Source organism: Lepidochelys olivacea (assembly GCF_965140295.1).
Source record: "Lepidochelys olivacea isolate rLepOli2 genome assembly, chromosome: 10".
Classification (NCBI taxonomy): domain Eukaryota; kingdom Metazoa; phylum Chordata; order Testudines; family Cheloniidae; genus Lepidochelys; species Lepidochelys olivacea.
This window is the reverse complement of record NC_140420.1, coordinates 11,570,201-11,586,062: the sequence shown is the minus strand read 5'-3', so window position 1 is coordinate 11,586,062 and position 15,862 is coordinate 11,570,201. Positions and strand designations below refer to the sequence as shown.

At 44.6% G+C, this 15,862-nt stretch overlaps 1 protein-coding gene across 2 annotated transcripts in view; it reads right to left on the bottom strand.

The window, feature by feature from the left end:
• Window positions 1–471: 471 nt before the first annotated feature.
• Window positions 472–15,862, bottom strand: part of TTYH3 (tweety family member 3) — a 98,039-nt gene continuing 82,648 nt past the window's right edge. The window contains exons 13-15 of one of the 2 annotated variants that reach the window (XM_084640853.1): window positions 14,661–14,736; window positions 12,411–12,512; window positions 472–6,760 (exon numbers count right to left, since the gene is read on the bottom strand). In XM_084640853.1, the coding sequence (XP_084496979.1) occupies window positions 12,432–12,512; window positions 14,661–14,736 (157 nt within the window). In that variant the 3' untranslated portion in view covers window positions 472–6,760; window positions 12,411–12,431. The remainder of the gene's footprint in view (window positions 6,761–12,410; window positions 12,513–14,660; window positions 14,737–15,862) is intronic. The other variant, XM_084640854.1, reaches the window with a different exon arrangement.

Here is a 15,862-nt window from a genome sequence, read left to right as displayed (position 1 = left end):
GACAGATCCAGGATTTCTAATGGCCATAGTAGCAGATTCAAAACTGTATCCTCCACAAGGCACAAATTCTGGAACACTTGTGCACATGCTTAACTTTACCAGTTAAAACATATGGTAGCATTACCACAGGGGTTCTAAACTGGGGGTCAGGACCTCTCTGGGGGTCATGAGGTTATTACATGGGGGGATCATGAGCTGTCAGCTTCCACCCCAAACCCCACTTTGCCTCCAGCATTTATAATGGTATTAAATATATTTTTTTTAAAAAAGTGTTTTTATAAGGGGGAAATCACACTCAGAGGTTTGCTATGTGAAAGGGGTCACCAATACAAAAGTTTGAGAACCACTGCATTAGCAGGATCAACACAATGTACAATGTTGTGTATACTTAGCGGTATAGTAACAGGCAAAATGTCAAAATTAAAGCAAGAGATTCTACCAATAAAAGAAGGTTACAAAATAGAACAGTGCTATGTAGTTTCATTTGTTTATTTTAAAACATTAAACCCAAGCTGAATAGAAACCACAAGTTACATTTAGGGTTTTTTTTTTTTTTTAGTATTTTTCAGAACAAAAATTACAGTAAAAAATAGCTACGGTACAATCAAAACTACCGAAGAAAAAGGAAAGATACAAAATGGGCTCACTCCTCAGTTTAACCCTCACAATTTAAAAACATTTTAGGTAAGTGCAGGAATACTTGAAAGGAACTAGCAGGTCCAAAGGTTTAAAAAAAGTATATATTTATATATTATACATATATGTATATAAAGTGGTACGATATACAGCCATTATGGTTAAGAATAAGAACAAAAGAATTACAAAAAGGCCAGTTACATGTTCACCAGTAAGTTTCCGTGCACAGTGTCAAAAACAAATTAAAAGCTTCCCTCTTAAAGATGATAGAGAACTAAACCCACAGGGACTTCCCAGCTCACGCTTGCAAACAAGGGACGCGAGGAGCGTGATGCAACAGCTGGGCCACTAGGGTTTGATCCAAAGATGACTGAAGCCAATAGGAGTCTTTCCATTGACTTCAGCTGCCTTTGGATCTTGGGCCTTTGGAGACATCTGCTGGTTGATTCGGAATGGGAACGTGGGAGGGAGAGAGAGTTTGGAATTTTACGAGGAGAAATTCGGTACTGAACGCAGAGTGCCTAGAAAGACCCTAATGGTAGGGGTTACCCTCTTTAGAATAAAACTTCACACTTCGCATATTGTCAGGCATATCGGTTTCCATTTCCTTTTGTCCAGGCCCTCAGACTGATGGGCAGTTTCAGAGATCTCAGAAATAAATAATTAAATCATGCCTCCTGTCAATGATCCCCCATTTTTACAACGGGAAGCTGAGGCACAGAGAGGCTAAGTGATTTGCCCACAAAGTCACATAGCTCTTATTCCAGACTGCTGCTTGCTTGCTATGAGTCCCAGCTACCAGCCCTGCGCTTTAACCACTTGCCAACTCTCCCTCTCCACACTTGGTGGAGCCATGCACTGACAGAAGAGGGGCAGCAGGAGGCTCCACTCATCTGTTTGGAAGGTCAGCCTGCTCTCAAAGTTTAGGAACTGATAACATTTAGAATTTTCTGCCTCCTGATGCTACCTCGCCAACCGTGCATAGGTCACTCCCCGATGTCAGCCTCTAGTTAAAGAAGGGGAGATTGGGAGTGCAAAGTGAATCTTGGGTAAAATGCAGGGCCGGGTGGGGAGCCCTGCCAAGTCCTCTTTCTCAACAAAGCAGCAGAGTCTGTCCTAGTGATTGGAGGGGTAATGTTCCACCTGACTGTTTGCTGGTGTCCCTGCACAGTTGTGGGACAGTGTGGCTTCTTGGTGCAGTGCAGGCGGTTGGAAGCCTGGCTTCTCTCAAGACTCCTTGCTGCAGGCTGCCTCTAGCAAGGAGCTTCGCTCTCTCTGAAATAGAGTCTCCACAGTGCCTCCCACCCACAGTCCCAGCTCTTCCATGCTGCTCTGGCAGAAATACGCCACCCGGGAGAATACGCCACCCGGCTAGAGGGAAGGAGTGCTAGGATAGCCAATATGCACTCCCTCCCTCTCAGCTCCTTTTGGATTTCTGGCCACGTTCAGGAAACAGATCCTGGAGTTCCCGGTTGTGGAGTCAATGTCTTCCTGCATGACGCTCCAATACTATCCAGGTATATCCTGCCTGGTAATGAAGGACCTTGCAATGCAGGGAAAGAAAAAGCCACAGGGAGGAGAGTTTCCTTCTCCCCCAAAGCTACACTGTCCCTTTCAGCACAATGAGGATCTCCATTATTTCCTTTCATTCAGCCCTCTGCTCCCCAGGTCCTGCCATGTAACCACCACCCTTCTAACAAAAGGATGGGAACCCACCTATCCTTAAATCAGCTTGAAGGGGCCCTGTCAGCAGAGTGACGCTCTCCCTTTCCTCCCTCCAAAAGGGCACTGTGCAGTCTCTGCACTGACTTCAAGCCTTGGCTGCTCCCGGGGTGCAGGGGGGAAGAAACCAGACCCAGGAGTCAGAGGTGGGTTTTATCTACATAAGCATTTGTAGATTCTGCTGAGCAAGTGCCTCCATCTGCTATCCACACCACAGTGCCAAGAATTACAAGCAGAGCACAAGGCCAGCCCATGGAAGCTGTTCTTTCTGGGAAAGCCTGGACTGTGCACATGAACATTATATGTTCTAAGGGCAACTTCCGTGTGACTCCTCCTCTGGGGCCATTCCAAAAACTCCCCTCATGCAAAAACAGCCAGTTCAAAGCACTCAGATGGACACCCCTCTGTGCCCAGAGCTGGCTATACAAATGAATACCTTTCACATGGGAAGAACTCAAAGAGGGTGGGGGGCAATCAAATCCCCCCCCCCGGGCAGGTTTGGTCACATGATGGATGCTGCGATCTCCATTTGAACCCTTTTATCAGCAAATAAAATGAATTCAGTTAATAGTACATACAGGATACAAACACTACAGTTATATTCCCAAGACAGCACAAGAAATTCACAGCCAAGTCTTGATTCGATTTCCTTTACAATTACAATGCAGTTCTGAACACTGGACACAAAAGAGAGTCCAACATGCTATTTACATTTCACATTGTGGAGATGTTGGTGTGCTTGAAAGGTCTCAGTTCCAAAAAAAATAAAAAAAAACATCATTTGTACGAGATGGAGTGGAAAGAAACCCAACAAACCAGACAAGCCGATGACTGTTTATGCTTTTTAAAAAAAAGAAAAAAAAAGAAAGATGAAGTGTCTTTGCTGCTATCACCTTTCTAACCACACAGGAGCTGCCTCCCGTTTTGCCGTCAGCAAGGTGCCCGGAGATCAGAGTCTCACGGTTCCCCTGAATTTTGGAGCCATGTACTAATAAGCAACAACGTGGCTAGGTTCTGAGATGATTGTGTGCTCTTGAGAAGTCAGCTGGGACACATTCTGAGTGATCTGGCATGGACATTTCACACATTAAAATGCAATACAAATTACAGAAGAGAAAAAAAAGACACTCCAGTTTTACTCACTGTATCCAAGCCTCCTATAACTAGTGGTGCCACTTACAACTCTTTGCCACTAAGCTCCTGCTGTTCACCCTATGGTGGGGGAAGGGAGAAGAGACTCTGGGAGATCTTGAATTTTTGAGGGGTCTACTCCTTGGCGGCCATGCTGTGCCTACATGCATTCAGGGTTTGCGCACACACACACACACGCACCCCCCCCTCACCCCCCAACCAGACTGGTCATTTAGACTACAGCGATCACTTCACACCCGTACTAATGAGCACATGCTACTGGCTCTGCAGCAGATCCATTTGGACTAACCCCTAGAAGTGCCATATACAAAAATAAATAGAAACATTGCATTAAAATATGCAGTAGGACAGCAGGGCTCTGTGACTCTTTACAAAAGTGCAAAATCCATGTTAATTAAAGGAAGTCCTGGGTGGAACCACACAGTACACAGAGCACACCACTCACTCTGCAGTCTTGTTCTGCTGGCCACGCAGGGAGCGCAGCGTCCCACAGAATTCTTCCTTAATACACTTTAAAGTCACAGAGCACGGATCTCCAATCAGCAACTGGCTATAGCCTATGAACCCTGTTAGAATTCGTTCTGGACAGTACAACTGATTAAGCTAAGCCTGGGAAGGAAGCAAGTTAAGGCAGTATCCAGCCTGGATACTGCACTGAAAGGTATTGGCTCTTTGTTATTACCAGCATTGGACTGCTGGCTCTGGCATGTTGCATCCTACTTCTCCTAAGGCCCAGTAGGAAAACCCATGTGTTCTTTGTACAGCAAAAGCTGCCGACAGCTGCACCTGTTTGACTGAAGTTTATTTCCTGCTTTATGCTCTTCCAACACTTGCCTTAAAGGACTACTGAGAGGCATGCAGCAGATTTTGGGGCAGTTCTTCTAAATCTAAAAGCCTCAAGTATTTGAGTCTGTGCAGTCCCTAGCTGACAGACATGGGAAATAGTCCAAATTGACTACGGGAAAATGGGGGTTTCTCTAAATTGACAAAGTGTGGTTTCAGTTTTCCCCACTCAATCATACCAGCTGTTAAGAGCATCCAACGGTCCAGAAGCTTGTAAGCCAGCAGTGTCACATGCTCGTATACCACCCACCACACATGCAGCTCTCATACCAGGTTTTAAAGGGATCTGTGATGGAACATAACTAGTGTTTACCCTGAGACCTCCTCTCCAAGAAAAACGGGTCAGTGTGCTACTTTCCTTCCTTCCTTCTTCCCCATTCCTCCAAAGGTTGGAGGCTAGTCCGTTAGTGGCTTTTATTTCCTTGAGATGTCTCAAAATACCCCTTTTCTTGGAGTATGTACGCTTCCCCTATAGGAAGTATTGGCATCCTAGTTAATCATCCATGGAATATGCAAAATGTTCCCAGAGTGGTGATAACTCACCCCCTAGTAAAGAGAAAAGGACAAGATCTGGAGAAGTCTGATGAGATCATCCAGAGCAAAGGCAGATTGCTAGGCTGACTGGTCCACATTATGGACATTCACAAAACAGAGCAAACTAAAAGATGAGAAAGGAGTTCTCCTTTGATGCAATCCAGATATTGTGGTGCTAGATTTGAACCACATTTGTCCTGTGGCCCACCTCAGATTTATAAGATTTTGTACTTTAATTCTGTTTCTTGCTTAAGTCTCCCTAAGTAACTAGATTAAGACAGCTTGCACAGAAAGGAAAATTCAGAAAGGACTATGCTTTGATCTACTGGAGTAAAAAGTTCATATCCATTTATCGCACAGCTGCACATTGGAGTCTTTTCTAGTAAAAAGTGGTTTATGTCCTGTAGAGCACCATTCTTCAACGAAGCACAGAACTGGCGTAGGATGCTGCCCCCTGCAGGTACACTCCATTGCACCTGTGGCCCCTGCACAGTGTGCTAGGAGATACTAGGAGTTTATTCACATGTGCCTTGTGTATGGCAGTTAGTGGTTAGCAGTTATGACCAGAAAAAAAACCCAACAAAAAAACAACCCCCCCCCCCAACATTCATGTGTTAAGACTTTTGTTTTCTGATCCTGGAGCGCAGAGCCAAGGAGGCTGCAACCTTGCTGCTCTTATGACGAACTTTGGGCTGAGGCCCCAGGATCCTCCTCTAAAGCCAATGCCACGGGACTTGACTTTTCTACTCCAAACATTAATGGAAGAGTCCAGCAGTCTGTCACAAGTAACTCCTTGGACTCCTTCAATGGAGCTTACAATCTCTCTTGCAAGCTGACTGTCCCATGAGACCTAGTGCCAGGCTATTGCCCTAGAGATCTGAAACTATTTAGTGCAAAAAAACCCTAAGTCTTACAAGTCTTTTCCTGGAAAAAATTGGCACCAAGTGAGTTGCTGGCTCCTGTGTGTTCTGTGTGCACCCAATCTCACAAAAGCAGCACCCAGAATGCCATCTGTGAGTACAGGGGTTTCCCTGATGGAGCAGAAAGGTCAGGCTCACAGCAATGGGCAGGCAGGGGTGCATCTGAGACAGCTGGCTGGTGCTGAAAACCGCCTACTCCTCAAGAATGCAAAAGCTGTTTATAAAGGGGAAAGGAAAAGCTTATTTAAAGTCACCAGAGGGGAGAGTGGAGCCCAGGTCAGACTCCCAGCTTAAAGTAGGTATTCAGTGACACAGGAAGGGAGCCTCCACACAAGGTATCAGGCAAGAAGACTTCTTTAAAAACACTAGGCGCACATAACTTTTAAGAGTGTACATTGGCATGGCTTTCCCGATCTGTACAGTATAGTCATGGGCTCGGAGTCTCTGCTTCTTCAGTGCACTGCAGACTGAGCAGCTCCGCTGGATCACCTCACAGAACTGAAGATCTGCAACGTACTTCCATCCAGTTCCCTCTGTGGAATGGAGAGGGTAGGGGAGACAGAAGTAAAACTATTTGCAAAGGTTTCCTGATAGACTGTTGACAACGCTGGCCTCAAGTAGGTGAATCCCAGACAAACTGGTGTTCTTCTGCAGGTGCTTGCACACTCTCTCTCCACGTACAACTAGGTATAGATTTAATTTGAAAGGGGCTTCCATTCAGATTGCCAATGCACAGGTACCAGGTTGGAGGGGTGGTCTGTATTGAAGAAGCAGGAGTTGCGCTGGGTTTGGGACAGGAAAGCAGGGTTGTTCTACACTGACAGCACAGGGTAGCAGCAGTTGGCACGTTTGTTTAGCTTTACTATGTCTGCGTTATGTTTTTAATGCACACTGCCAGAGTCTGGGCGAGGTTGGTTGGTAGCGAGGTATTTGGCTCTCATGCTGGAGGTGTACTAGAGGAAGACAAAAAAAAAAAAAAAAAGACAGTAAGTCAGAATGATGTGAACTCTGAATCAGATTATTAGCACCTCCCAGCTCACTTGGGTTGGTGTTTACAGCTTACCAACGAGCCTTGAGCATGGTCCTCTGAGGCTCTGAAACAATCTTTCATAGGCCATTACACAGCCAAGTCAGAGTGACTAACGCTTTTACTCCTGTTACAAAAAGAGGCTGGCTGAGGCATTCATGTAAGGACTAGCCGATTTAGTCACACTCCTAGCAAGATGGAAATACCAGCGTCAAGAAACAACAGACACAATTTAATCCAAGTATTCTGAACACAATAGAAGAATGTGGGTGCAATGCCTATATAAAAACCCACCTGTCAGGATTTCAGTGGCTCAGCAGTCAGATTGCCACCTTCAGCCCTGTGGAAGATGGGGAGGTTGGGGGTAAAAAGGAAGGAGGAGGTGTTTCATGTTCTCAGGAGAACGAAGTTGTCAATAGACCATATGCATCATGACAATAGCAGCTTAGAAGAGGACAGCTGAGGTTATGCACAGGGCAGTCATCTGTCCACAGAAGATAACAATAAGGCTGGAACTAGACTGATATCCACTAACAATAACTGGATGGTTAGTATCAAAACCTGGCTTTGGACAGTTTTCCTACAGCCTGCCAGTAATAAAGACTGATTCTGGGGTGAAGGTGGAAATTCATCATGGCTAGATTGTTTTTAGAAGACCGCTCCAAGGGAATCCAGTAGCTGAATGATATGAACTCATCCAAACCATCTTCAGTTTTGCTAGAACACAGGAATGAAACCCTTAACACTAGGACTTGTGCACAGCAGTAAGGATAGAGACTTTGCGCCTTCATGAAACTCCAGCCATAAACATTGTTACTGTAAACAGGTGGAATTCCATCTTGTGTCATCATGGCATTAATATGCTTTACAGCAGGACAAAAGACACAGATGTCAGCAGGGTTAATTCCTGCTCCCCTCCTGCACTCTCCTTTACAAAGAGCTGCTATGAACTTTGTCTTTACTTCCTGATAATGCTGTTCAAAAACTGAAATTTCAACCTTTAAGCTCTCACTTAAAGTAGCAAGTTATATAACTGAGTGTAAAAAATTAAATTCCATATGATGAATCTTTCCCATTTGACGAGAACATTGTGAAGTGTTCTGTACCTGCACAGCAGAGACCAGAGCACTATGTAAGGTAACAGCATTTTGCCATTATTCTGTCAGTGTCTAGGAATGAATCTGTATTGTAGAAGAGCTCACCACCTCAGAGCAGAGCACAGGGATCCCTAGTTGTATTAGCTTGTAGAGATGTTGATGCTTCATTTGTGTACTCACTGACTGCTCATTTTTAAGTCCCTTCCTGCATCAGAAAAGTTTGACCTGAGAGAGGACATGGGTATTTTGTGGTAACAATGACCCAGCCCAGCACTAGTGTGTAAATGTAGAAGAGTGTGTGTCTGTCTCTCTCTCTGGTCTTATCTGTGCTCTCACCATTGAGAGAAGGACTGAAAAGGAGTCTAGCAGTTCTATGGATGATCTACACAGGTGTGTAACTATAGTTGCCCCACTACCCCCAGAAATAAGAAGTTTGGGGCTTGTGTTTCTACCAGAGAGTTAAATGTAGTAAGCTCAACAAAGTGATTTAGATCAAAGTTCTCCTCTGAGGAACCCTATAAAAGTAGAGTATTTCAGGGACAGCAGGCAGAGCTGGATTTCCCCACTGGCGTCACTCGAAGCAGGAGTCTTTTAAAAGGAGAATTTTTCAGACAGTAGCACTCCATCTGTGTTGGGTGGGTGGGTGAGAAGCAGGGCGTTAGAAGAGAAGTGGATGACTGCATGAATTCAATCCACCAAGGTTCTTAAAGGCAGTGTTTAGATAAAGGGAGTGTTTAGATAAAGAATCTAGGAACACATTTTTCACATCCCTTCCTAGAGAGATAATACACGTAGACCTGCAGCTGCCATCTATAGAAGAACTGTTCAATCAAAAGAACAGCAATCCAGTGGGGTGCATTAAAGGATGTACCAGATACACCCAGTGGCATGCAGAGGCCAAGAAGATATTGGACTACTGCTCCCATTTTTTCACAATACAGAAGTCTGAATAGCACCAAGAAAGAGAACAATAATTCAAACTAAAGAGAAAATTGGATAGAAAGTGAAACAGAAGGTATTGTTTTAAATTCTATCCTACCTTAAACCGCCATAAAATGTCTCAAGCTGACAAAAGCCATGGAAGTCAGAGTTAAGGCTGATGTTCTCAGTTCATGCATATTGCATCTTAGGTTGTGTCCACATTATAATTTTTAACCAATTTCGTAACCAGTTACTGGCAAGGTTAGCTCGAAATAGGGTTGTACATCCACATATAACATAGTTAGAACTTGGTAGTAAGGCAGCTAACACTGTTTTGCTCTTCTGGAGTCAGACAGACACATGAATGTCTTCTTGTAAGCAGCTCATCTCATTGTTTTGGAAGTGCTTACAGAACCCCTAACAACAGAATTGGCTGGTCCTGAGAGTGCATTACCCCACATGCTACAGACACCACTCTGAGGTATTACTCCTGCATTGCACTTCCAAGGGAGCACAGGGAAGAGGCTCAGAGAGATGCTAACATCAAGGTGGGCTTGTAGATACAGGTGCCCCGTCGGTGAGGTCAGGAAAACTGCCAGAGGGACACTACCTGAATGGTGTTACCTGTAACCATTAAAGTGACTAAACAGCTAACTGTGTAGAAAGCCACTAAGTGTGGACAGACATTTGGGAAAACAAAAAACAAAGAGACTGTTCACAGCTAAGTCAAAGACAAAGTACCATCCTCAAGTCAGTGTTGGCTGGATATTGCCTGTCTGTGACACAACCTTAAAGTTATTTCAAGGTAGACTGTTGTATTTAATTTCCTTAAACAAAAACAAATCACAAAAAACCCCCAGCTTTCATTAAAGGTTATAAAATCATGTATTATGGATCCTTCCAGCATTCTGGCTAGGACTCTCCAGGTGCCTATATATCTACATTTATTCTTTTTAAAGCCACATAAGCAATACAAGTTTTAACATGTATTTTCATAATTTTGTTAGCTACCCTATTGCGCCATCATGAACTACCCAGTAGATGGATATTTTGTCCTGGTGTCTTGTACTTTGACACACATCACCAACCACTTACCATCAGTCAGCGAGAACTGCTATGGTATGGTGTACATTTGTGTTTCAGCATTTCTGCAAAAAAAAAGTGTACTCCCCCACCCTACTCCCTAATGAATCAGACTCCCCCTGCCCCCCACATTAGGGGCAAAACACATTCAGAAACGTTCTCTCAGCACACATTGGCTAAGTAGGTGCCTAACAAATACACTTTGCAGGCACAAAAATTCTTGGCTACAAAAAACTGAGGTGCACAGAGTTATCTGACTTTAAGAGGCCATATCTGAACGTAAACCAGATAAACCTTGTGGTCTTTGCAGATCACCAGTACTTCACAGCTATTACACACTACACTGCAAGACCGTACCACGTATATGCACCACTCCCATCCAATATAATCCCTGGAGGCAGCGGAGGAATACAGTACTTCTGTATGGCAAAAATGCTTAACATGCTAAATGCTAAAACCTCATGGGTTATCCTGGTTTAAATCAGCTGCAAATTGAAGCTTCAAGGCTTGAATTTTATTTATTTTAAGGTTTGACCCAAGTATCTTAGACAATTTTGGGCGCAATAAAAGAACAAAAACAAAAAAACGTATCAACTGCCTTTTTTCAGTGCAGGGAGATAGGGCCAGCCAGCGGATCCTGAAATTGCAGAATTCTAGTTTTTAAAGAGAACTATAGTTAGAAGCGCGGCTAAAGATGAGCACAATTTTCGAGATCTTGGGGAGAGTGCAAGAACCTTTTATTTTTGCAAAGCCACATATGACTCTTGGCCTGACCTTGGTACACAGAAAAGATTCTAGGCTGAGACTTTGTCAAGTTTCAGTCCAGAGAATATTTTAAGTCCCGAGTCAAATCCCTGTAAAACAAAAGTTCACAGTAAATAGTGTTGATAGACCCTTAAACACAACGTTGCTAAGAGGGTCACTAGAATACCTGCAGGAATAAGGAAGCAGGAAAGCACCAAGCGTAGATGCCCAAGGAAGGTCTTTGCAAGAGTGCTACAAGAGTGGAGAAGGCTGTGACATTCTGGAGAGCACTAGCATCATGCATTAAATGTTCACGTAGATTTCCATTCACACACTGTCACAGAGTGCACCAAGGCACAACTATATTTCCCCCCACCAATTCAGCCAGCATCTTATGACCCAAGCACGTCACAAAGCAGAGCAGACAAATGGCAAGGCAGCAGACCAAGCAGTGACATGAGACAATGGTATCTAGCGTGAGGTGACAGCAGAGAAGTCCCAGCAGGAATGGTGGATGTGGAAGAGGAGCATCAGCTTTATGTACAAGTATGTCTGGGGACAGGATGCAAACTGTGGATTGTGGACCATACTAACCCAATTGGAAAGAATCCTGCATTCCAAACGGTGCTAACATTTCCACTTTGTTTCAGTAGTGATTAGAGTTTTCTTTGGACTGATCACAACGTACTTTATCCAGTTACAGTGAGTTGCTCAGGAATTCGGATTACACAACATACTCCTCAACTCGACCAAGTCACACAGTTCATGAGGTATAACTACAAGACCTGGTACCAACCACTTATTCATTCCTACTGTAACTAGTTCTGGTTGCCGACCACTATGGGTAGGGAAGGAATAAGGGCTATCCTGGAGACTGGTTGTAACAGCATATTACTCTGACAATGAAGCAGTGCAAGGAAAGGACTCACTGGCACGCCATCCACAGCGTATGCAGGAAATTGAGGGAATGCTTTTGGCATACGGAAGTGTTCAAATAAAACTAGGCAGAATCAAGAATTTTAGTGCTTGTGCCTGGCCATCAGGGAAAAGTCGCTTACTTATAGCCCTGAATGCAATGATAAAATGGAAAGCTACATATGTGAGCTTGCAGTACAGCTGCTGGTTCTAACAAGCAAGGTGCAGGAGAAATTGTTTGGTTTTAAGATTCTATGGCAGAACTTAATGAAAGTGGCAGAAAAATCTCTGGTTTCTAGCACATGCCATTGTATCAGTGAGCAAAGGAGTAGTGATAAAAGGTTCAAGGGAAGCCAGAGGTGGTAACAGACAGCAAGTCCTTATTAAAGGACAGCTACGTTGATCCACATTATTGTTACCAAGTGGATACCCAAGATGGGAGTAATTCTACCTTGTGCTTTGAGTGTGGAACACTTTTGGTTTGGTGCACTCTCTGGTGCAAGGTGTAGATACTGTTCTTCAACTTGGAATCTGTGGACTAAAGCAGCAGTGACTTTGGCTCCGCTCTGAGGTGTGGGTCTCTGGCTGTCAGAATGCATACAAGAAGCCTTGCCATCGTGAAATGTTGATATTGCTCCTTCAGTCGGCACCAGAGCAACCCTGGTTAGCTTCAACCCTTGGCAGGAGGGAATGCGGAGAGGTGCAGGGGGAAGGAATGTGAAGAAAGAAGGCACTGGCCTGGGGTAAACAGTGCAGGGATGGAGGGGCGGGTGGGAGTGGAGGAGGGGTTGAGCGAGAAGGACCTTATTTCAGTACCTGTTCCATTTGCGGGCGTGGTTACCAGTACGTCCGTGCACTGTCCGAGGGCTTAAACTGCCAGCTCATATGGCTGCTACTGTCCATGGCAGCCAAATACAACTGTGATGATGCAGGAGAGAGAGAGAAAAAGAGAGTGCAGCCTCAACGTGCATGAAAAACACAGTGCAAGCAAGTGACACGCTGTGGTGTGTGCCAGTGATCAGGAGGGCTCTACCACCCTACAGGAATAGCCCTTGGACAAGAAGGAGGAGAACGATGAAAGGAACGACTGGGGGGAAAAAAGAATAGACAAACAACGCAGTAGGTGATTAGCTCTTCTAGGATCATTCTGTCTTGGTTTTTATAATCTGTTCCCACAACCAAAGCGGAGCAGGATACTTCAGTCCTGGCCACGCACTGTCTCTTTACTCTGCTTCTGTAGCTCCTTTTTGCGGATCTGACCACCCAAACAGGGGAGCATGAACACAGATATTTTTTCTGTGCACGCCCAAACAGCAGGAATCGTTTGCTGATTAAATGGGCTCAGCCTTTTCTTCTGCTCCTGGAATAGCCTCAATTGGTTAATACAGAGACCTGCCTACGAATACTCTGGAGGATCCGCTCTACCCCACTGCCTGCCTAGGTGGGGAGCACAAAGGGATCCATTCCCTTTCCCCTACCCAAGTGGTGTGTGAGCACGCTCAGACAGTCCCTTCCACTATCTGGGATGTACATTCTCCTTCAGAAATCCCATTTCCTCCTCTGCTTGGGTTCCTCCTTGTGGTCCAGGCAGGGAAGCTGGGATACACTCTCCATCTCACCTCCCACACTTAGACATAATGGCTTCCCCCACCACCTCCCATAGCCCTTCTCTCTGGCTGCCCCAAGTGAAATTCCTTTGAAAAAACCCTTACCAGCATCTCTCCTCAGAAGCAGCTGGAAGTACCAAGATTTAGCTCCACATTCAGGGCCATTAATGCAACCAGCTACTGAAGAACCAGGGAATCCTCTCCTCATGGTTAGAGCTCCTGCAGAAAGAAGCCTCCTTTTTCTGAGGCAGAAGAGCTACAGGGTGGGAAATGCTGCGTGGCAAGACCTTGCCTCAGAGGAATAGGATGAACAGGACTGTGCAGTGTTAAAGGGACAGTGCATTTGCTGTAACAGAGAATTCCAGCAGTACAGCAGCAGTTTAGGACACCGCACTGAAAGCTGTGGCTGACCTTTCTCTGGAGCCAGCTCCATTGCCAAGAGCAGATAATGCTGTTTAAGCTCAAGTGCTGAATGTCAGGGACCTGGAACAAGTTTTTTTTTCCACTCTAAGCAAGCTTCAAGAAGTTTGGCCAGTCTATGAGAAGTATAAAAACAAGTCCTGGCCTTCCTGTTTGCCACTTTTGCCTCTTCTAAATTTAGAAGAGAGTCTTTTGTTCTATGAAGGCCCCACTCAGTGAACTGGGCTTAGCCCCTATGGTGTGGGCTTTCATTAATTATAACGGATGGCCTGTTAAGTATACTATGCTACATCCTCAGGAACTGTTAGCAGGTTTGTTAGTTAGTATTCTGATGGCCCATGCCAAAAGGTGGTATTCCGGTAATGAGATTACAGCATCTGGAGAGAGAGTGGAACACTCATCTAATTTTTTTTTAATATATAAATAAAAATCCATATTTTACTCAATAGACTAACATGGCTCTGAGGCCACTTCAAGCTCTTGATTACCAAAGAACCTTCCATGAAAGATTTTTTCCTCCTTAGGAAATTAGATACAAAAATAAGAATTCAAAATTTGTGAAATGAAAATAAAACCCTTCAAAAATGCAAACTTCATCCTCTTGTTTTCACAGTGCAAGTTAAGGAGAGATTCCGCATTACCTTTGGGTTTACTGGTTCAGCAGTTTATTTTGCAAACTTAAAGGACCAAACCCACAACTAGTTAGTAACTGTGTGTGAGAGAGACCCACTCACCGAAGTCACACAAAGTTACTCACAAGATTCAGTGGTGGCAGGATGAGCCCAGAGCGTTATTAGGTTTTATTTAATTTGATCTTTTTCATACATACCATGCCCAAGTAGCATGCTGGGCTTTTATTCTCAATAGCAGCTTAGACATGGCCTTGTCTGTTAAGTTTTTCATGATTTATGGACCAGATCTTCTGCCTTGAACTGCATGATCAGCTCCCCCTGAAGTACACAGGAGTGGCATGTGCATAGCCCCAAAGTAGAACTTGGCCTCAGATGTTGAAGCAGAGAGAAGCAGTAAAGACACTTACTGAGGGAGGTGGAGACTCCCGGCCAATCAGAGGTGTGTTCTCACAGCGGGGGTTCTGGAAGTTTGCATTCTGGCTCCTATGAAAGGGAAATATACATGGTGATAGAGGGACACATAGCACATTCTCCAGCATAGACACTTTGGAACGGACACAGGATAACCCCAATGCAGGGCACTATTACCTCCCAACGGACACGCTCTGGAAGCATCACAATTCAATTCCCTAGAATGCTTTCCCTACATGCCAAATGGCTCACTTTCACTTTGATCAATTGGACGCTAACATGGGTGCCTGTCTATCTCAGAGTACACTCTCATATTCCATTTATGAAGTACCCATCTCAGTATCTGTGGTGCTTTATTTTATTTTATTTTTTTTAAATGTAGAGCTAAACGAATCCAGCCTCCCTGCCCAAAAGTTCTCCCACATTTATTGTGGCGGTTAACGAAATAGATGAACCAGTCCAACACAGACAGGCGTTTCAGCCAGCCAGCCTGCCACTCCCAGGGCAGGAGCTCTGTAGAAGGATTAACTAAACTCAGACTGCCCTGTCTCAACTAGATGGATCTGGAAAGCAAAGACCTTTGACCTCAACTGCCTAAGGAGGACAGTCTAAAGCTGCTGTGATGTGGATCTCCACCACTTGGGAGGTTTAAAACTTCTCTTGCAAAGCAGTTACTTTTGAATAGTCCTTAAGGAAAAAAAGGACTCATCATAGAAACTGGTGACACTTAACTCCACCCCTTCCATAGGCAACACTGTAAATCCTCAAACACAAGGCAATTCGATATTTTCTAGTCATCTACCTTGTGACATGCATCCGACGGAGTGAGTATTCACCCATGAAAGCTTATGCTCCAATATGTCTGTTAGTCTATAAGGTGCCACAGGACTCTTTGCCGCTTTTACAGATCCAGACTAACACGGCTACCCCTCTGATACTTGATACCTCGTGTAGTTATTTCCGTTAGAGAACAGAAACACTTGCCAATGCTGCAAGTAAAAAGGTCACTAAGATCAAACGATATAAACAGAACCTTTTATCACTCTTCCTCTCAGGCTTATCACACTGCTGTTAGTGAGCTTGTTCATTTCCCAGTGCAGCTGCTGCAGAAAGTTCTTTAGCTAGGCTGTGCAATGGACACCTGCAACTAAAGTACAGCAAAGCATTTTGGACAGAGATAGCTACAACATGGCTCCTC